The 22,289-nt window shown below is 42.8% G+C and overlaps 1 protein-coding gene across 3 annotated transcripts in view; it reads right to left on the reverse strand.

Moving 5' to 3' along the window:
- BRWD1 (bromodomain and WD repeat domain containing 1) overlaps positions 1-21,496 on the reverse strand; it is a 131,840-nt gene extending 110,344 nt beyond the window's left edge. For 2 of the 3 annotated variants that reach the window (XM_068547101.1, XM_068547099.1), the window contains exons 1-4: positions 21,353-21,496; positions 21,210-21,268; positions 21,044-21,073; positions 20,817-20,876 (exon numbers count right to left, since the gene is read on the reverse strand). In XM_068547101.1, coding sequence (XP_068403202.1) covers positions 20,817-20,876; positions 21,044-21,073; positions 21,210-21,268; positions 21,353-21,401 — 198 coding nt within the window. In that variant the 5' untranslated portion in view covers positions 21,402-21,496. Of the gene's footprint in view, positions 1-18,403; positions 18,461-20,816; positions 20,877-21,043; positions 21,074-21,209; positions 21,269-21,352 lie in introns of all 3 variants that reach the window. The other variant, XM_068547098.1, reaches the window with a different exon arrangement.
- Positions 21,497-22,289: the final 793 nt, after the last annotated feature.

The following is a 22,289-nucleotide window of genomic DNA, read 5'->3' on the forward strand; positions in this document are numbered from 1 at the left end:
GATATACAATGGAGAAAAGACAGTCTCTTCAATAAGCGGTGCTGGGAAAACTGGACAGCTACATGTAAAAGAATGAAATTAGAACACTCCCTAACACCATACACAAAAATAAACTCAAAATGGATTCAAGACCTAAATTTAAGACCGGACACTATAAAAGTCTTAGAGGAAAACATAGGAAGAACACTCTTTGACATAAATCACAGCAAGATCTTTTTTGATCCACCTCCTAGAGTAATGCAAATAAAACCAAAAATAAACAAATGGGACCTAATGAAACTTCAAAGCTTTTGCACAGCAAAGGAAACTACAAACAAGACGAAAAGACAACCCTCAGAATGGGAGAAAATATTTGCAAACGAATCAACAGACATTAATTAATCAACAGGATTAATCTCCAAAATATATAAACAGCTCATGCAGCTCAATATTAAAAAAACAAACAACCCAATTAAAAAATGGGCAGAAGATCTAAATAGACATTTCTCCAAAGAGGACATACAGATGGCCAAGAAGCACATGAAAAGCTGCTCAACATCACTAATTATTAGAGAAATGCAAATCAAAACTACAATGAGGTATCACCTCACACCAGTAAGAATGGGCATCATCATAAAATCTACAAACAACAAATGCTGGAGAGGGTGTGGAGAAAAGGGAATCCTCTTGCACTGTTGGTGGGAATGTAAATTGATACAGCCACTGTGGAGAACTGTATGGAGGTTCCTTAAAAGACTAAAAATAGAATTACCATATGACCTAGCAATCCCACTACTGGGCATATACCCTGAGAAAACCATAATTCAAAAAGACACATGCACCCCAATGTTCATTGCAGCACTACTTACAATAGCCAGGTCATGGAAGCAACCTAAATGTCCATGGACAGACAAATGAATAAAGAAGATGTGGTACATATATACAATGGAATATTACTCAGCCATAAAAAGGAACGAAATTGGGTCATTTGTAGAGACGAGGACGAATCTAGAGACTGTCATACAGAGTGAAGTAAGTCAGAAAGAGAAAAACAAATATCGTATATTAACACATATATATGGGACCTAGAAAAATGGTACAGATGAACTGGTTTGCAGGGCAGAAAGTGAGACACAGAAGTAGAGAACAAACGTATGGACACCAAGGTGCGAAAGCGGCGGGGGGTGGGGGGGTGGGATGAATTGGGCGATTGGGATTGACATGTATACACTGATGTGTATAAAAGGGATGGCTAATAAGAACCTGCTGTATAAAAAAATAAATAAAATTCAAAAATTCCCCAAAAATAAATAAATAATTGGAACGTTATGGGGAAAAGTAGCTTTTTCTGTAAAGTTTGGGATGCTGTAATCTAATCAGGATCTAGAATAAATATTTAATATCTTTAATATGTACCTGTCTGATCTTTAGCTTTCCCTCAAATTATTTTAAGCTACACCTAGAAATCCTGCAACGGAAAACGTGTAAGTAAACTACCATATCATAATTCCTATAACAATGAAAAGTACAGTATAACAATTAAACATAAGAAGTGACAGAAAGCACTGCCTTCTATTAAAAAAAAAAACAAAATTTGGTGTCTTCCTTGCTTAAGAAATTCCCCCCAGCTTCTGATGAGATAGACTATCTTCTTTATTTAAAAAGTGCAAGTTTAGGGACTTCCCTGGTGGTCCAGTGGGTAAGACTCCATGCTCCCAAGGCAGGGGGCCCAGGTTCGATCCCTGGGTGGGGAATCAAATCCCACATGCATGCCGTGACTAAGAGTCCACATGCCCCAACTAAAGATCCCGCGTGTCACAACTCAGACATGGTGCAGCCAAAATAAATTAATTTAAAAAAATTTTTAATAAATAACTAAATAAAAAGTACAAGTTTAGTAGTCAATGGCAGAATATTCCTATATAAATAAGAGGAAAAAGGAGCTTAACACTCAGTATATACAAAAGGATCTAGGCAGAGAAATGTTCTAGTGCTGGCATGAAGATCCTTCATTTAAAAGCATTTCAATGTATTTTAATTCAAAAAAGTTAACCAGTTTTAGCTTCCCAGAGCAGTGATTGCTTGCTTAGCCAACACTGAAGTCAGCATTAATAGCATTTTCCAGGCAAGCCTCACTTTACTGAGATGGTTGGTGGGTGACTTTGTTACAGATATTCAGATTGGTGGACATGCTTTTATGATTTGTGAGATTGCGCAGCACATGAAAACAGGCTTGTTGAATACTTCGTTTGCTGCAAAGCAGTGGCTTAAGTAATAATAAAGATATGTAATGGTGTCTTAACAAGTCTCTAGGTGGAATCGATGCAGTGATCTAATGGTGTCATTAAAGAGCATGTCTTTCTGCTTGGGCAGCCTTGACATTTTGGCTTTTTTCCCCTCAGACTCTTAGTTTTTACATTGCTGGATGGTTTTTGCAGCTCTTGCCATCATACCCTGGAAATGCTGGAAGGGAAGGATTCTTTCTTCTTGTGACTATTTTATTAGGGAGGAGAATTTTTACAGGAACGGTCCCCTACCTCAGGAGATTTATTCTCAGTTTCACTGCCCGGACATATCCTTAGTTAGCATTTCTGTGCAGTCTATTAATATTTTCTTCCTCCCTTAGCAAAACAATGACCCCTGTTTCTAGACCATATAAGCTTTTCCAAATTACAAACTATTCAGCATAAAAAAAATCTAAAACTTCTGATATTCTTTTTTTGTTTGTTTGGCCAACACGCAGCTTGTGGAATCTTAGTTCCCCGACCAGGGATCAAACCCGGGCCCCAGCAGGGAAATCACCAAGTCCTAACCACTGGACCACCAGATAATTCCCATAAGGTTTCTGATACTCTTGACAGGGAGTTCTCCTGCTATTTCTAGAACTACCATCAGATCATCTGAAAAGAATAAAACACAGAATGCAAAATTCTCAGGGACTTTAGACATTAATCACCTGACTTCTGAAAAGAAAACACTCATCTTGAGATTTTTGTTGTACCAAATCAAAATGACAGAATTTTCTGAGCAGAATATGATCAAAATGTGCAAAGACTAATTAAAGTATGAATCCTATATGGCAGGGGTCCCCAACCCCCAGGCCAAGGACCATTACCGGGCTGCAGAGCAGGAGGTGAGCAGCGGGCGAGTGACCGAAGCTCCATCTGCCGCTCCACATCGCTCACATTACCGCCTGAACCATCTCCCCCTACCCCGTGGAAAAACTGTCTTCCATGAAACTGGTCCCTGGTGCCGAAAGGGTGGGGACCGCTGCATATGGAACTTAATGAAGACACAAATATTCCCAAAGAAGTCAAACTTCATTTTTTAAAAATACTGTTTAACAAGATGTATTAAAACAGAAGAGACAGGCACACTTTTTTTTTTTTTTTGGTGCCACGCATCTTGTGGGATCTTACTTTCCTGACCAGGGATAGAACCCATACCCCCTGCAGTGGAAGCACAGAGTCCTAACCACTGGACCGCCAGGGAATTCCCAAGACAGGTACTTTAAAATGCATGAATTTTACACATGTATAGCATACAAAAGATACAAAATAATAAATGTTCTTGGTCAAATAACAATTTCAGCCACATGTACATAGTAAAGACCATAGATTTCAATATCAATGCAAAACATCTCCTAGCCAGACTTAGTTATTTCACCCAGAAGTCTGTCCTATTCCAAATGACCAAAAGAAATAAAACCTATTCATTTTAGCTATGTCTTTAAAACAAATTCATAAAGTGCAATTCAAGAGTTTACAAAGAATCAAATAAAAGAAATGTACTTGGTGGAGAGTCAAAGGTTCAGGTGCTGAGTCCTGAAATGTCTAAAATACTTAAGTAAATGCACTTAAATAATTCAGAACAGAAATATTATTTCCCAAATACAAGGCCAGAAAGCACACATGGCTACACAGCTATTGGTTAAGGTATAGTTCAAAACCAATTCCTTCCTAATTCCCTAACACCTTAAAGCACAACACAGTGTATTTAATGACCACCTTCTTTTTGATCTACAACGCTGATAATATATTATAAAAGTTCAATCAACTTACCTCAACATAATAAAGGCCATATATGACAAACCCACAGCCAACATCGCGCTCAATGGTGAAAAACTGAAACCGTTTCCACCAAGATCAGGAACGAGACAAGGTTGCCCCCTCTCACCACTATTATTCAACATAGTTTTGGAAGTTTTAGCCACAGCAATCAGAGAAGAAGTAGAAATAAAAGGAATCCAAATAGGAAAAGAAGAAGTAAAGCTGTCACTGTCTGCAGATGACATACTATACATAGAGAATCCTAAAGATGTTACCAGAAAACTACTAGAGTTAAACAACGAATTTGGTAAAGTAGAAGGATACAAAATTAATGCACAGAAATCTCTTGCATCCCTATACACTAATGATGAAAAATCTGAAAGAGAAATTAAGGAAACACTCCCATTTACCATTGCAACAAAAAGAATAAAATACCTAGGAATAAACCTACCTAAGGAGGCAAAAGACATGTATGCAGAAAACTATAAGACACTGATGAAAGAAATTAAAGATGATAACAAACAGATGGAGAGATACACCATGTTCTTGGATCGGAAGAATCAACATTGTGAAAATGACTATACTACCCAAAACAACCTACAGATTCAGTGCAATCCCTATCAAACTACCACTTGCATTTTTCACAGAACTAGAAAAAGAAATTTCACAATTTGTATGGAAACACAAAAGACCCCGAATAGCCAAAGCAATCTTGAGAAAGAAAAATGGAGCTGGAGGAATCAGGCTCCCTGACTTCAGACTATACTACAAAGCTACAGTAATCAAGACAGTACGGTACTGGCACAAAAAAAGAAATATAGGTCAATGGAACAGGACAGAAAGCCCAGAGATAAACCCATGCACATATGGTCACCTTATTTTTGACAAAGGAGGCAAGAATATACAATGGAGAAAAGACAGCCTCTTCAATAAGTGGCGCTGGGAAAACTAGACAGCTACATGTAAAAGAATGAAATTAGAACACTCCCTAACACCATACACAAAAATAAACTCAAAATGGATTAAAGGGCTTCCCTGGTGGCGCAGTGGTTGAGAATCTGCCTGCTAACGCAGGGGACACAGGTTTGAGCCCTGGTCTGGGAAGATCCCACATGCCATGGAGCAACTAGGCCCGTGTGCCACAACTACTGAGCCTGCGTGTCTGCAGCCTGTGCTCTGCAACAAGAGAGGCCGCGATAGTGAGAGGCCCGCGCACCGCGATGAAGAGTGGCCCCCGGTTGCCGCAATTAGAGAAAGCCCTCGCAGAGAAACGAAGACCCAACACAGCCAAAAATTAATTAATTAATTAATTAATTTTTTTAAAAAAAAATGGATTAAAGACCTAAATGTAAGACCAGACACTATAAAACTCTTAGAGGAAAACACAGGCAGAACACTCTATGACATAAATCACAGCAAGATCCTTTTTCACCTACCTCTTAGAGAAATGGAAATAAAAACAAAAATAAACAAATGGGACCTAATGAAACTTAAAAGCTTTTGCACAGCAAAGAAAAACATAAACAAGACTAAAGGACAACCCTCAGAATGGGAGAAAATATTTGCAAATGAAGTAACTGACAAAGGATTAATCTCCAAAATTTACAAGCAGCTCATGCAGTTCAGTATCAAGAAAACAAACAACCCAATCCAAAAATGGGCAGAAGACCTAAACAGACATTTCTCCAAAGAAGATATACAGATTGCCAACAAACACATGAAAGGATGCTCAACATCACTAATCGTTAGAGAAATGCAAATCAAAACTACAATGAGGTAACACCTCACACCAGTCAGAATGACCATCATCAAGAAATCTACAAACAGTAAATGCTGGAGAGAGTGTGGAGAAAAGGGAACCCTCTTGCACTGTTGGTGGGAATGTAAATTGATACAGCCACTATGGAGAACAGTACGGAGGTTCCTTAAAAAACTAAAAATAGAACTACCATACGACCCAGCAATCCCACTACTGGGCATATACCCTAAGAAAACCATAATTCAAAAATAGTCATGCAGCACAATGTTCATCACAGCTCTATTTACAATAGCCAGGACATGGAAGCCACCTAAGTGTACATCGACAGATGAATGGATAAAGATTATGTGACACATATATACAATGGAATATTACTCAGCCATAAAAAGAAACGAAATTGAGTTATTTGTAGTGAGGTGGATGGACCTAGAGTCTGTCATACAGAGTGAAGTCAGAAAGAGAAAAACAAATACCGTATGCTAACACATATATATGGAATCTAAAAAAAAAAAAAAAAAGAAAAAAAAATGGTTCTGAAGAACGTAGGGGCAGGACAGGAACAAAGACGCAGACACAGAGAATGGACTTGAGGACACGGGGAAGGGGAAGCTGGGACGAAGTGAGAGAGTGGCATGGACATATATACACTACCAAATGTAAAATAGCTAGCTAGTGGGAAACAGCCACACAGCACAGGGAGATCAGCTCGGTGCTTTGTGACCACCTAGAGGGGTGGGATAGGGAGGATGGGAGGGACACGCCAAGAGGGAGGGGATATGGGGATATATGTATATGTATAGCTGATTCACTTTGTTATAAAGCAGAAACTAACACACCACTGTAAAGCAATTACACTCCAATAAAGACGTAAAAAAAAAAAGTTCAATCATAATAGTACAGAATGTCACAAGAACAGAAAAAATCCAGAGGAAAGTCAGAAAGAACTTAGAAAATGATAATGATTGCATTCTCTGCAGATAAAGAAGATGACTCAGATGTTACCTGCAAACTGACTGACAATCTGGAAAAGGCTAGAAGCATATATCATACCAACCAAATGCTAAAATAAACTCTAAATAAAGACATTTAAAAAGAAATTATGGACTTCCCTGGTGGTGCAGCAGTTAAGAATCCGCCTGCCAATGCAGGGGACATGGGTTCAAGCCCTGGTCCGGGAAGATCCCACATGCTGTGGAGCAACTAAGCATGTGCACCACAACTACTGAGCCTGTGCTCTAGAGCCCACGAGCCACAACTACTGAGCCTACGAGCCACAACTACTGAGCCTGTGAGCTACAACTACTGAAGCCCATGAGCCTAGAGCCCGTGCTCCGCAACAAGAGAAGCCACCACAATGAGAAGCCCGCACACTGCAACGAACCGTAGCCCCCGCTCGCCACAACTAGAGAAAGCCCGCACTCAGCGACAAAGACCCAACATAGCCAAAAATAAATAAATAAGATAAATAAATTTATTTTAAAAAAATAAAACGATAAAAATAAAAATAAAAAAAATTATAAATGGCCTAGGAAAAAATATAAATAAGTAAATACATAATATTGCCTTTATAATTTTCTAGTACAGAAAGTATGGTTTAAGAACAACCATAAAGGCAAAATAAAGATTAAGACATGTAAAAAGTTAAAAAACTTAAACCTCTAAAAATAAAACCTCCAGGGCTTCCCTGGTGGCGCAGTGGTTGAGAATCTGCCTGCTAAAGCAGGGGACACAGGTTCGAGCCCTGGTCTGGGAAGATCCCACATGCCGCGGAGCAACTAGGCCCGTGAGCCACAATTACTGAGCCTGCGCGTCTGGAGCCTGTGCTCCGCAACAAGAGAGGCCGCGATAGTGAGAGGCCCGCGCACCGCGATGAAGAGTGGCCCCCACTTGCCACAACTAGAGAAAGCCCTCGTACAGAAACGAAGACCCAACACAGCCAAAAATAAATAAATTAATTAATTAATTAATTTTTTAAAAAAAGAATCCACCTGCCAATGCAGGGGGCATGGGTTTGATCTCTAGTCTGGGAAGATCCCACATGCCATGGAGCAGCTAAGTCCGTGCACCACAACTACTGAGCCCACGAGCCACAACTACTGAGCCTGTGTGCCACAACTACTGAAGCCCACACACTCTAGGGCCCACGTGCCACAACTACTGAAGCCCACGAGGCTAGAGCCCATGCTCTGTGACAAGAGAACCACCGCAATGAGAAGCCTGCACACCACAACCAAGAGTAGCCCCCACTCGCCACAACGAGAGAAAGTCCGCGCACAGCAACGAAGACCCAATGCAGCCAAAAAAAAAAAAAAAAAAAGTGAGAATTTATTTTAAAAAGATGTGCTGTAAAAAAAACTTTGAGGCCTATCTATTTAAAAAACAAAGAGTATGTGCTATAACGCTTTTGAATTCCTATATGCAGTTTTCTTCACATGGAGCTTACCTACTCCATGACTACATTTCCCAGTGATTCACTATTGTGTAAGTACACATTTGGTTCAGAAATCAGTTTTTATTTCTCCCATTTCTTGTTTTATCAAGATTTTGTTGTTGTTGTTCAGTGTGAATTAAAACACCATCATCTGAATATACATAATTCAAAAAAAATGCCATTTCCCCATTTCCACATAAAAAAGGAAACATAATAAACAATCATTGAAAAATTCTATTTTGTAGGTTCCTAATGAAATGGATTAAGGAGCTTTTTAAAAAAAAAAAAAAAGCGATGTATAACTTCCATGTATCTCGTGACCATTCGGTGCTAAACACTGCCCTAACTGCCCTACAAATGAAGTACACTTCTTAAGAGAAATTTTAAGAAATCAAAGATCAGACAAAATACTATTTAATAACCAAACTGTTAATGACCGGTTCTCAGTAAAAAAATATACTAAGCATTAAACATTAATTCTTTCGATAAATACTGAGAGCCTACTATGTGCCAAGAAATATAATTAGTTGTACCTACAGATAACTACAGGTGGTTCTATGTCCCACATAAATTAAAAAAAAGAAAAAAAAAAGTATGTTTGGCTGCGTTGGGTCTTCGTTGCTGCGTGCGGGCTTTCTCTAATTGGGGCGAGCGGGGGCTACTCTACGTTGCGGCGTGTGGGCTTCTCATTGCAGTAGTTTCTCTTGTCGCAGAGCATGGGTTCTAGGCGCGGGGGGCTCAGCAGTTGTGGCTCACGGGCTCCAGAGCGCAGGCTCAGTAGTTGTGGCGCACAGGCTTAGTTGCTCCACAGCATATGGGATCTTCCCGGACGAGGGCTCAAACCTGTGTCCCCTGCATTGGCAGGTGGATTCTTAACCACTGCGTCACGAGGGAATTCCTGTCCCACATAATTTTTAAAAGTCAAAAATAATCATTTATCTATTCCAACTATTTCAAAGGAGATAATGCAAGAAAAACCATTGCTCTCACCTTAAAAATGAGAACAAGCTGGATTATCTACCCCCTTCACAGAGCTAAGGAAACAAATCTAAATTAACTGTACCCCAGAAACTGATGAGCCCTTCTGTGAATAGAAAAAACACTCACAGCTGCTTTCATCCGTAGCAGACAGGCAGGAAGAACTGACACAGACATAAGGAAAAAGAAAAAAATCTGTCAAACTTTTAACCAGCCACCTGTGGGCTGACAACTGATTAGAACACTAAGGAGCCTCCTCACAGTGAGTTGCACCCATGCCGATTCCCTTCCACAGGCCTTCACCAACTGCACAGGGCCAAAAACTGGATGCAGAGCAGCTGGCTAGGGATAGGACAACAAGGTAGAACTGGAGAGCAAAGAGAACTCTTCATCAACCAAAATGCAGGCAACTGGACTATGAAATAGCGCAAGATCTTACAAATTTGGAAAGCTGGCAACTCAGCTATAAAGTATAGACCTCTCAAGAATCTCACTGGTGGGACCTCCCTGGTGGTCCAGTGGTAAAGAATCCACCTTACAATGCAGGGGACACAGGTTCCATCCCTGGTTAGGGAACTAAGATCCCACATGCCGCAGGGCAATTAAGCCCACACACCACAACTACTGAACTCGTGCGCCTCAACTAGAGAGCCCGCACACCACAACCACAGAGCCCACGTGCCACAACTAGAGAAGAGAAAACCTGCACGCCACAGCTAGAGAGAAGCCCGTGTGCCGCAAAGAAAGATCCCACATGCCTCAACGAATATCCCACGTGCCTCAACGAATATCCCACGTGCCATCAACTAAGATCCAACGCAGCCAAAAATAAATATAATTAATCAATTTAAAAAAAAAGAATCTCACTGGTGCCCAAATTCCAAACTCTGCTGAAAGAGAGTCTCAATCCCACCCTCAAAACACGTGAAGCCAGTTATGAAGTGAATGCAACTAAAGCTGCACCAAACGCCACAGATGATCAGCTACATATCAGATTGACCCAACCCCACAAACTAACAGCTTTGAGAGAGGAAAAAAAAGCACATCCTTTACTGAGACTAACTACACTACTCTTTTAACGCAAAAAGGCCCAGTATACTTCAAAAGATGATGAGACGTACAACAAAGCAAAATATGAGACCCAGGGTCAAGAAAGGGTGTGGCAAAAAGAAGCAGACCCAGAGATGGTCCAGATGTTGGAAAATGCTCAGCCATTATCTCTTCAAAATACATATTCTTCCCTATTCTTCCATGCTTTCCATATGGGACTTTAATTATACAGTGAACTACTTGATATACTACAGATTCAAGAAGCTCAGAGAACCCCAAGCAAAGTAAGTGCCAAGAAATCTACCTAGGCACATGTGGTAGGCAGCTTCTGACATGGACCCCAACATTCCCATCTTCTGGTACTCAAGACCTGTGAAATTCCCTGCCCTTGAGTAAGTTACTTCTAACCAACAGAACACACTAACATTGAGTAACACATCCATTATTAGGTTACAAAAGACTGTGACTTCTGTCTTGCCTACAGACTATTGCCTTCTCTGCCTTCATCTTTCAATGAGGCACGCTACTATGTTGGAGAGATCAATGTGGCAAGGAGCTGAGAGCAGCCAAGAGCCAACTAGGAACTGAGGCTCTCAGTCTAACAATCCACTCCAGGAACTGAAGCCAGCCAAAAACGATGTGAACTTGGAAGCAGATCCTTCCACAGTCAAGCTTTCAGTTGAAACCCCAGCTCTGGCCAACACTTTGATTGCAGCCTTGAGAGAGACTGAGACAGAGGACTCAGCTCAGCTGTGCCTGGACTCCTGACTTAAATAGAGACAATAATAAATCTGTGAGACTTCCCTGGCAGTCCAGTGGTTAAGACTCTGCTCTTAAAATGCAGGGGGCATGGGTTTGATCCCTGGTCGGGAAACTAAGATCTCACATGCTGTGTGACGCAGCCAAGTAAAAATAATTACTTAATTAATCTGTGTTGTCTTAAATCACTAAGTTTAGGATAAGTTTTTATGTAGTGATAGATAACGACTACAGTATATCATAGTAAAACTTCTGAAAATTAAAGACCAAATGAAAATCTTATAAAGCAGCCAGAGAAAAAAACATTATCTTGAAAGAAGCAATAGTAAGACTGCTGGCTTTACAATATTAATGTGCTGAAAGAAAAAAACACCAGAACCAACCAACCAGAATTTCACAGCTTAAAAAAAAAAAAAAAAAATCTGGGGGGCCTCCCTGGTGGCGCACTGGTTAAGAATCCGCCTGCCAATGCAGGAGACACTGGTTCGAGCCCTGGCCCGGGAAGATCCCACATGCCACGGAGCAACTAAGCCCATGCACGACAACTACTGAGCCTGCGCTCTAGAGCCCGCGAACCACAACGACTGAACCCACATGCCATGACTACTGAAGCCTGCATGCCTAAAGCCCATGCTCCACAAGAGAAGCCACCAAAATGAGAAGCCTACACACTGCAAGGAAGAGTAGCCCTGGCTCGCCGCAACTAGAGAAAGCCCGCGCGCAACAACGAAGAGCCAACACAGCCAAAAAAACAAATTAATTAATTAATTTAAAATAAAAAATCTGGGCTTCTGTGGTGGCACAGTGGTTAAGAATCTGCCTGCCAATGCAGAAGACACAGGTTCGAGCCCTGGTCCAGGAGGATCCCACATGCCGCAGAGCAACTAAGCCCGTGCACCACAACTACTGAGCCTGCGCACCACAACTACTGAAGCCTGTGCACCTAAAGCCCATGCTCTGCAACGAGAAGCCACCGCAATGAGAAGCCTGCACACCACAACCAAGAGTGGCCCCCACTCGCCGCAACTAGAGAAAGCCAGCGCGCAGCAACAAAGACCCAACACAGCCAAAAATAAATGAAATGAATTTTTAAAAAATATTTTTTTAATAATAATAATGAGTAAAAATTATTTAAAAAAGAAAAAAAAAACTTTAAAAATAAAGTCAAGGGACTTCCCTGATGGTCCAGTGGTAGAGAACCCGCCTTCCAATGCAGGGGAGTCAGGTTCGATCCCTGGTCGGGGAACTAAGATCCCACATGCTGCAAGACAACTAAGCCCACGCGCCACAACTATTGAGCTCGTGCACCTCAATGAGAGAGGCCGCATGCCGCAAACTACAGAGCCCACGTGCCCTGGAGCCCATGAGCCACAACTAGAGAGAGAAAACCCGCACGCTGCAACTACAAAGAAGCCTGAGCGCCGCAACAAAGAGACCGCACGCCACAATGAAAGATCCCACGTGCCACAACTAAGACCAGACACAGCCAAAAAATAAGGAAAATAAATAAATCAAAAAAATAAATATTTTTTAAAAATAAAGTCAAAACAAAGTTTTCAAACCAAAAAAAAAGAAAGAAAGAAAAAGGAAAACTGAAGTCACTGCCAACAAACTTTCATTAAAAGAAATGCCAAAATAAGTTGTGGAGACTGAAGAAAAAATAATCACATATAAGAGGCATGGAAAGACAGGAAGGAATTAAAAATATCAGGAAAGGTATACAGGTGGATAAGCAAATGAAAATTGACTTTAAAACAACTACAGGGACTTCCCTGGTGGTCCAGTGGTTAAGACTCCACACTCCCAATGCAGGGTATGCGGGTATGATCCCTGGTCGGGGAATTAATATCCTGCATACTGTGCAGTGTGGCCAAAAAAAATAAAATAAAATAAAATAAAACAACTACAATAACATCTGGAAAAATTAATAACATATGTAAAAGTAAAATATGATAATAGCCCAAAGGACAAGAGGGTGACAACTAATAGTTTTAACTCCATTTATACGAGAAGTGGTTAAAGTACCTAAAGTAAATGGTAATGCATATTATAATCTCTAGGGTAACCACTAAAACAATAAAAAGATGTATTATGGAAAAGCAATAAAAAAAATAAATAGAATAACAGCTGGTTAATCCAAAAGAAAGTAAGAGAGAAAAAATAAATGGGACATATATAAAACAGATACTTGGTAGGTCTAACACAATCATGTTTAAGTAATTATATTAAATACAAACGGTTTAAACACTCCAACTAAAAGACTGAATAAAACTACATGCTGTTTCAGGAGACACACTTTAAAAATGAGACCACAGGAATACCAAAAGTAAAAGGATAAAAAAAAAAACATACTATGCCATCACTAACCAAAAGAAAGCTGGGCTGGCTACAATAACACAAGGCAATGTTAGACTTTAAGGCAAAAAGTATGAAGAGAGAGTATTTCCTAATTTTTTAAAAAAGGGTCAGGGCTTCCCTGGTGGCGCAGCGGTTAAGAATCCGCCTACCAGTGAAGGGGACATGGGTTCGAGCCCTGGTCCAAGAAGATCCCACATGCCGCGGAGCAACTAAGCCCGTGCATCACAACTACTGAGCCTGCGCTCTAGAGCCCGCGAGCCATAACTACTGAGCCCGCATGCCACAACTACTGAAGCCCGCATGCCTAGAGCCTGTGCTCCACAATAAGAGAAGCCACCACAATGAGAAGACCACACACCGCAATGAAGAGTAGCCCCCGCTCACCACAACTAGAGAACACCCGTGTGCAGCAATGAAGACCCAATGCAGCCAAAAATAAATAAAAATAATACAAATAAATTTAAAAATAAATAAATCTTAAAATAATAATAATAAAATAAAATGAGGGTCAAATTCTGGAAAAGGTGAAACTATGGAGACAGCGAAAACATCAGTGGGAGGGAGGAAGGGAGGAAGGGAGGGATATTTAGGCAGAGCACAGAGGATTTTTAGGGCTGTAAAATTACTCTATGATACTATACTGATGGATACATGTCATTGTACATTTGTCCAAACCCACAGACTGTACAATACCAAGAGCACTGAATGTAAATGTAAGAGAACACTAACATAAACTATAGACTTTGGATGAGCATGATATGTCAAAATAGTCATCAACTGCAATAAATGTACCACTCTGGAGGGAGATGTTGATAATGAGGGAGACTATGCATTTATGGGAGCAGGAGTATATGGGAAATCTCTGTATCTTCCACTCAATTTTGCTATGAACCCAAAACTGCTCTAAAAAATTAAGTCCATTTGAAAGAAGTGGGGGGATCAACTCAACAGGAAGATAATAGTTTGGAATTTGTATGCACCTAATAACATAGCTTCAAAATAAAGAACTAAGAAAAAAAAAAGAGAGACAGATAACTCCACATAGGTAGGAGATTTTTTAAAACGTCACATGACCTTTGTCCTTTAAAGCAGCGGTCCCCAACCTTTGTTGCACCAGAGACCAGTTTCGTGGAAGACAATTTTTCCACAGACTAGGGTGGGGGGCTGGGGATGGTTCAAGCATAATGCAAGTGATGGGGAGTAATGGGGAGCGGCAGATGAAGCTTCACTTGCTTGCCAGCCACTCACCTCCTGCTGTGCGGCCCAGTTCCTAACTGGCCTCAGACAGCTACCAGTCTGCAGCACAGGGGTTAGGAACCCCTGCTTTAGAGGAAAATAACTGTTATGATTAGATGAGCCTACGAAAACAAAGTAACTAGTAACTATTCTCTTTTAAAGTAGCACAGTCAAGGGACTTCCCTGGTGGTCCAGTGGTTAAGAATCCGCCTTCCAATGCAGGGGATGCAGGTTCCATCCTTGGTTGGGGAACAAAGATCCCACATGCCACAGGGCAACTAAGGCCATGCGAAATGCTGAGCCTGTGCGCCACAACTAGAGTCTGTGCGCCACAACTAAGACCTGATGCAGCCAAAAAATTAAGTAAGTAAATAAATAAATAATAAAGTACCAGAGTCAAGGCTAAGTGACTCAGATTGCGACACCACTACCGTTATTCAGCACTAAGGTATAGAAACTGCCGTTCCCCTTCCTACTCTGTGGTCATCCATAAGGGTGAATACCAGGTACCATTCATACAAGTGTTAGAGCTCATAGAGACTGTATTTTGTTATTTTATAAGACCCTACAAATATAAATTAGGTGAAGGGGAAGTCTAACAATATTATGACTTACTGTCCTATCAACATTGTTACTAAGAAACACTGCAAAATCATTTATTTCCATATAAGGTTCACAACAACACTTTGATACAATTATTATTACCCTTGTCTTGCAGATCGAGGAACTGAGGTAGAGGTTAAATAACCTGCCTTAGAACATCTAGTTAAGTAATGCTAAAAAGTCAGGATTACAGCCTAGCCACCTGGCACCAAAACCCAAATTTCTAATTTAATACTGCTCTATTGCTAGACTGTAACTTATCATCACACTGCCATGATCATTAAGTGTTCCCAAGTGTTGTCAATGAAATGGCTGTAGAATGACAGATCTCTATAGTCAAGTACAAAGAAAATGCAGAATTCCTACAGAGAGGAAAGAAATAAGCTGCACTCAGGATGAAGGGTCTTTAGAATCCCACAATGAAAATAAAATGGTAATGTGACTAATTGCAATACAGGTGGGGAATACAGAGTTTTATTTATTTATTTATTTTTGGCCACGCAGTACAGCATACGGGATTTTAGTTCCCCAACCAGGGATCGACCCCATGCCCCCTGCAGTGGAAGTGGGAATTCTTAACCACTGGACCGCCAGGGAAGTCCCAGGAGTTGTTTTGTTTTAAATGGGTAAATAAGTAGCCTTACTATTTAAAAAAAGGCTCAATTTGAGACTCCAGTAGAGTCTATCTGGCAGTGCACCCAAATTTCAAGTCCTGAGTCGTAATCTTCAATCATAACCTGAGTCCTTAATCCAGTAGGGAGCTCAAGATGGTAATACCACTCTCCCCTTGGCTTGGACAGTGAATTCATAAACTGAGGAAGGTTGACAAATAAGTAGATATGAAGAAAAGAAGTATGGATACACTTGTGCAAGTTATAGTTATTCTGATATAGTAACAAGTTTTGTAATAACAACTATTTTTAACGTTTGTAAGAGTAAAAAAGAATAATTTACCACAATAAATTTAAAATACATATACGGGACTCCCCTGGTGGTCCAGTGGTTAAAAATCCACCTTCCAGTGGAGGGGACACGGGTTCGATCCCTGATGGGGGAACTAAGATCCCACATGGCGTGGGGCAACTAAGCCCACACACCACAACTACTGGGCCCGCGAAATCTGGAGCCCGCGCGCCACAATGAGAGATCCCGTATGCTGCAACTAAGACCCGATGCAGCCAAATAAATAAATAAATAAATATTTTTAAAATAAAAATAAATAAAATAGGACTTCCCGGGTGGCACAGTGGTTAAGAATCCACCTGCCAATGCAGGGGACACAGGTTCGAACCCTGGTCCGGGAATATCCCACGCGCCGCAGAGCAACTAAGCCCGTGAGCCACAACTAGTGAGCCCAGATGCCACAACTACTGAAGCCCACGCGCCTAGAGCCACCACAATGAGAAGCACTCATACCACAACGAAGAGTAGCCCCCGCTCGCCATAACTAGAGAAAGCCTGCACGCAGCAATGAAGACCCAAGGCAACCAAAAATAAATTAATTAATTAAAATAAATTTATAATAAATAAATAAAATAAAATAAAATAAAAATATACTGAGAATTCCCTGGTGGTCCAGTAGTTAGGACTCTGCACTTCCACTGCAGGGGGCACAGGTTTGATCCCTGGTTGGGGAACTAAGATCCCGCGTGCTGCATGGAACGGGCAAAAATAAAAATAATTAAATAAATAAATAAATTAAATATAATTACAACAGTTAAATTCTTAGAAAGATTATGCTTAGATCTTACGTTTGCCATCTTGAGGCATCTATAGATTAAAATCATCATGTATTTGTATATATAGTGTGGAAACCCCCAAGGAAATTTAATTAACAACATTAAGTTGGTGTTAAATATTTTAAGATTAAATTCTCGTGACAAATTAAACACTAATCAAAATGTAAAAACAAATATACTTGTTTCTATATATGTTACTAGACTTCTAAAATTTGTAAATGAACGTAAAAGTTTAAAAAATATGACCACTTACAATTCTAATAAACCAGATACTGATTTCAATACAAGTAACTCTGAAGACTCTTCCTCACACAAAAGGCCTACTCAAACATTATTTAAAAAATATATATATAACAAGGGACTTCCCTGGTGGCACAGTGGTTAAGAATCTGCCTGCCAATGCAGGGGACACGAGCCCTGGTCCGGGAAGATCCCACATGCCGCGGAGCAACTAAGCCCAAGTGCCACAACTACTGAGCCTGCGCTCTAGAGCCCGTGAGCCACAACTACTGAGCCTGCGTGTTGCAACTACTGAAGCCCACGCGCCTGGAGCCCATGCTCCGCACCAAGAGAAGCCACTGCAATGCTCGCCACAACCAGAGAAAGCCCACGCACAGCGACGAAGACCAGACGCAGCCAAAAATAAATAAATGATGACTTATTGACAATAAATCCCCTAACGATAGGCTACACTATAAGAATCTTCTGATTTTTTTTTTTTCTGGTTAAGAGATTGCCTACAAAAATTGATCTATCATGTTACTCAATCACAAAGTATATCAAATCACTTTCCCCTTTTTAAATACACCCCTCCTTTACAAATCTAGTCCTTCCCAATTCCCATGCCCAGTTCTATACTTCTACTTCATTCTTCCCCTTTCTTCACCACCTATAAATCATAAAAATTCCAATTAAATTCACAGGCCCAACTGCTAATGCAGGGTTAGGTATTGAGAGATAACTAGTCTCAATTCTCCTGAGAAGTATCAAAAACATTCTTACTTCCAAAGTACAGGCTGGAGTAACAGCATGGTCACAAGTCTAAGATAAACTATAGCTCTGTAAACAGTGACATGGGAATCACCCGAAAGGCTTTAAAAAATAGTGATGTCCAGCCCCACCACAAAGATTCTGATTTAACTGGTCTGGGGCATAGCCTGGGCATCCAGATTTTATAAAGCTCCCAGGTGGTTCTGATCCAAGAATGCGAACTACTGAGAAAAAGGAGTAAATTAAACAAAGTAAAGAAACAAACAACATCATAAGAAACAATCAGACAAAACCAAAATGTGAAACATTCTACAGAATAACTCAGTCTCTTCAGTAAATCAACAGCACGGGGAAAAAAACTATGCAAGATAAAAAGAGATTTAATTTCGGCCCAATGCATGGAACTTGTCTGAAACCCAATTCAAGCCAAATATAAAAAAATAAATAAGTATAGCAAATTGGGGGACTTCACCAGTGGTCCAGTGGTGAAGCCTCCGTGCTTCCACTGCAGGGGGCGCAGGTTCAATTCCTGGTCAGGGATGTTCCACATGCCACAGGGTGAGACCAAAGGAAAAAAAAACATTGCTAATGAATTTGTTTATGATATATGCGGATTCATTACATTATTCTCATTTGTGTATGTCTGAACACTTCTTAAAATATTTTTTTTTTAAAAAAGGAGACTTTGTTGGAGAACTAGAAGCTACTCATATACCCTTAACAAAAGAATAATTCTCTATATAGGAAACTCATCCTCTACCATTTAGCGCTGGGAGAGGAGGAGGCAGGAAGGTAAAGGAGGAAGAGGATACCCATCAGACAAATCATCCAGACAATGACAAGACATATGTCGCAGCCACATCATAGGGATATATCACAAAGAGAGATTCTGAATAATTTAAAGCAGAATTTTTTTAAGCAATTCTACCAGCAAAAGCCAAAAAATATACAAATCTATTTTTAAAGAAACTTTTCCAGTAGTTATAGAATTACGCTTATTTCAAAATGTAAGCAATTTTCTCTTCAGCAGCATGACTGCACTGTCATGTCAATGATGCTTTTCTGGGGAGGCAGGTGGGAGAGGGTTGGATTGGGAGTTTGGAATTAGCAGTGCAAACTGGTATATATAGAATGAATGAACAACAAAGTCCTACTGTATAGCACGGGAACTATAGTCAATATCCTATAATAAACCATGATGCAAAATATGAAAAAGAATGTATGTGTATAACTGAGTCGCTTTGCTGTACAGCAATAATTAACACATTGTAATTCAACTATACTTCAATAAAAAATAAATTTAAAAAATAATAATGCTTTTCTGCTTCACTGACAACACTGTTTTCACCTAACAGGAGTAAAAGAATAAGACGGAGCAGTCCTTTAAACATTTCCTTAAGTCTCAAAATGTCAAACTCAAGAAAACATAAAAACTCTGCCGTGATACAGAACCTTTAGAGCTCACTTGCTTGAAAATATTCACTTTTAAGTGTTTGCTTCAAAAAACTCTAGGAAGGCAAATATTAAAACTGACAATTGAAATAGAATCTTTTGTTACATCCACCCAACTTTATCTGTTAACACTTAGGTGTTCAGTATCTATGAAAACAGAAACAGACTCACAGACACAGAACAGACTTGTGGTTGCCACGGGGAAGGGGGAGTGGGGGAGGGAAGGACTGGGAGCTTGGGGCCAGCAGATGCCAACTATCATTTAGAGGATGGATATACAACAAGGTCCTACTGTAGAGCACAGGAAACTAGATACAATATCCTGTGACAAACCGTAATGGAAAGAAATGTGAAAAAGAATGTATATGTAACTGAATCACTTTGCTGTATAGCAGAAATGACCGCAACATTGTAAATCAACTATACTTACAATTAAGTTTTTTAAAAAATACTTAACTGTTCACATACAGATAACAAATCCCCCTATTTCTGTTCTTTTGTATAATTCAACAATGGTGATCATATTCTACCAACTTCTGCTTGCAGGTATTAGAACTGTGGTAAAAAATCATTCAGGAACTCTTTTTTTTTTTTCCCCGTTGTTTTGTGCATACAAGATGCTGAATATGGCCTGGCAACTAAAGAAATCCTTTGCCCTAATATACAAATTGGAAAAATATTTTCCTGAAAAATGTTTTATTTCACTAAGGACAAAACGAGTGAATCAAACCAAATCATATACTGTGAGAGCAACTAAAAAAGACGACAAAATACAATGGAAAGAGAACTGTAATCTATGTTAAATGGTGCTCCAGAAAGAGAAACTGCGTATTTAGAGCCTATATTAAGTTACATACACCAAACAGCAACGTAAAAATTCATCACATTAAGTTTCCTAAGGCATTCAACAAGTGTAGCACAGTTTACAACGGCACAAGTATTGGAGGAGCGGCACAGTCTCACAGCAGCCAAGGTTTTTTATTACTCTGCTGAGGGGAAAAAAGAGGAACATTTCTCCACCTTTCAGACACCGATGCTTCTATTCCTAGGAACAAGTGGTTGGAGAAGATGGGCGGGGCAAAAGGAGGAAGACCAATCACAGGTCGAGTTACAAGTCGGGTTCAGGAGAAACACGGATGAGCGCAGCTCGCTGAATGGCTGGCGCGCCCACGGCTCTCACCAGGGGCACCGCACCTGGGGACCCACCCCGCCACCTCGCCCCCCGGAGCCGTTTCCTACCCAAACAAACCTGGCCACCCCAAAGCAAAATACTACCTACAGGGGGGAGTCCCGTCGTCCCGGTGACGCCCGGGCCGCCCTCCCGCCCCCTCCGAGCGCCGCTCGGTCACTTCGCCCCCCCCGGCAGGAGCCCCGAAAAGGGGGCGGGGGGCGGGCGCTCGGAAATACCGGGATGGAAATGTCAAAACTCTCACCAATTCCTCGTAGCTCCTGTTGTGCTCGTTGCCCTCCCAATCCAACCTCTTCGGCAGCAACTGCAAAGACCCGAGACGCACACGAGTGACCACCGCGCGGGGCCAGGCGGGGGGCGGGGGGCGGCGGGGCGGGGGGCGGGGGAGCCGGGCGAGCGGCCCCCGGGCAGGGCTGGGACGCAGGGGACGCAGGGGACGCGGCGGGCCGGGCGCCGCCGCGCAGCACAGACCTGGTACTGCTCCAGCTCCTGCACCAGCACCTGCAGCCGAAGAGACGCGCAGTTAGGGGGGCGGGGGCCGCACCCCAGTCCGCCCGGCGCCCTCCTCCCGCGACCCCAGGCGGCGGCGGGGCCGCGACCCCCGGAGCGCGGCCGCCGCCCGCGGGCCCGCACTCACCTGGGCGGCTCTCCGACACGGGCCGGCCGATAGGTACCGGGCGATGAGGAAGTACAGCTCTGCGGGGAGACGGGGAGTCGGGTCAGGAGCGGGCGCGGCGGCAGGTAGGGGGCCGCAGCCGGGGCGGGGGCGGCGCGTCTTACCCGACTCGATGAGGGGCACCGGGCGTCGGGCGGGCGAGGACTCCGCCATGGCCGGGCGCGGAGCCGGGGCGGGAGCGGGCGAGCGAAGCGTGTAGGCCGCGCCGAGGCCTGACCGGGCCGGCGTCTCTCTACCTCAGGCGCGCCGCCGCCGCCGCCGCCGCTGCCGCCGCCGCTGCCGCCGCCATGCCGTGCGCGCCGCCAGCGCCGACGCCTCCGCGAAGTAGTGCCCCTGAGGGAGAGAAAGTAGTTCCTCCGTTGGGGGCCGCCGGCGCCACCGGACGAACGGCGGTCGAGCCCCGGCCGGAAGAGCGAGCCTCGCCTCCCTCTCTTCCTCTTCAGGGGGCGCAGGGAGGAGACTATGTGCGCCAGGGGTCGAGCCCCGGGGGAGACGGTGCGTGGGGGAGGGGAGCGCGCGTGGCCGGGATCCCTGCGCGCGGTGAGAAGGCTCCCGGCCATTGTGAGGCGGAGGCCCGACTGCGCGGAGGGGCGGGCACCGGGGGCGGAGGTCGGGTGGGGGTCGTGGGCGGGAGAGGGACAGGTCTCCGCTTCTCCGGCCGGAACGGAGCCCCCTTGACGCGGAACCGGGGGGGGGGGGCCCAGGACGCGCGGCGGGTGCGGCGGGGTCGCCAGCTTCTGGCTCTCGGAAAGGACCTCACGGACGGTCATGTGGGGCCAGTGTGTTTGCCCCCCACGGAAGATCGCTTGCTTCGAGGACGCGAAACCCTTACAACTGAGAATCGTGTCACCCGCAAAGAGGAGAACGCCGGCCCGAGAAGCTTTCTCCCGGGAGGGGAGGAGGGATGCGGGGAAGTCACAGGATGGGGGTGGGGACCGGGGGGCCGCGGACACTGAGCCTCTGTGGCTCGGAGGGCACAGCAAACGTTTACTAAGAGTCCACGTTGCCGCGTTCAGTAGAAGAAGATAGAATCATGAGGCC

Source organism: Eschrichtius robustus, chromosome 6, assembly GCF_028021215.1.
Source record: "Eschrichtius robustus isolate mEscRob2 chromosome 6, mEscRob2.pri, whole genome shotgun sequence".
Taxonomy (NCBI): domain Eukaryota; kingdom Metazoa; phylum Chordata; class Mammalia; order Artiodactyla; family Eschrichtiidae; genus Eschrichtius; species Eschrichtius robustus.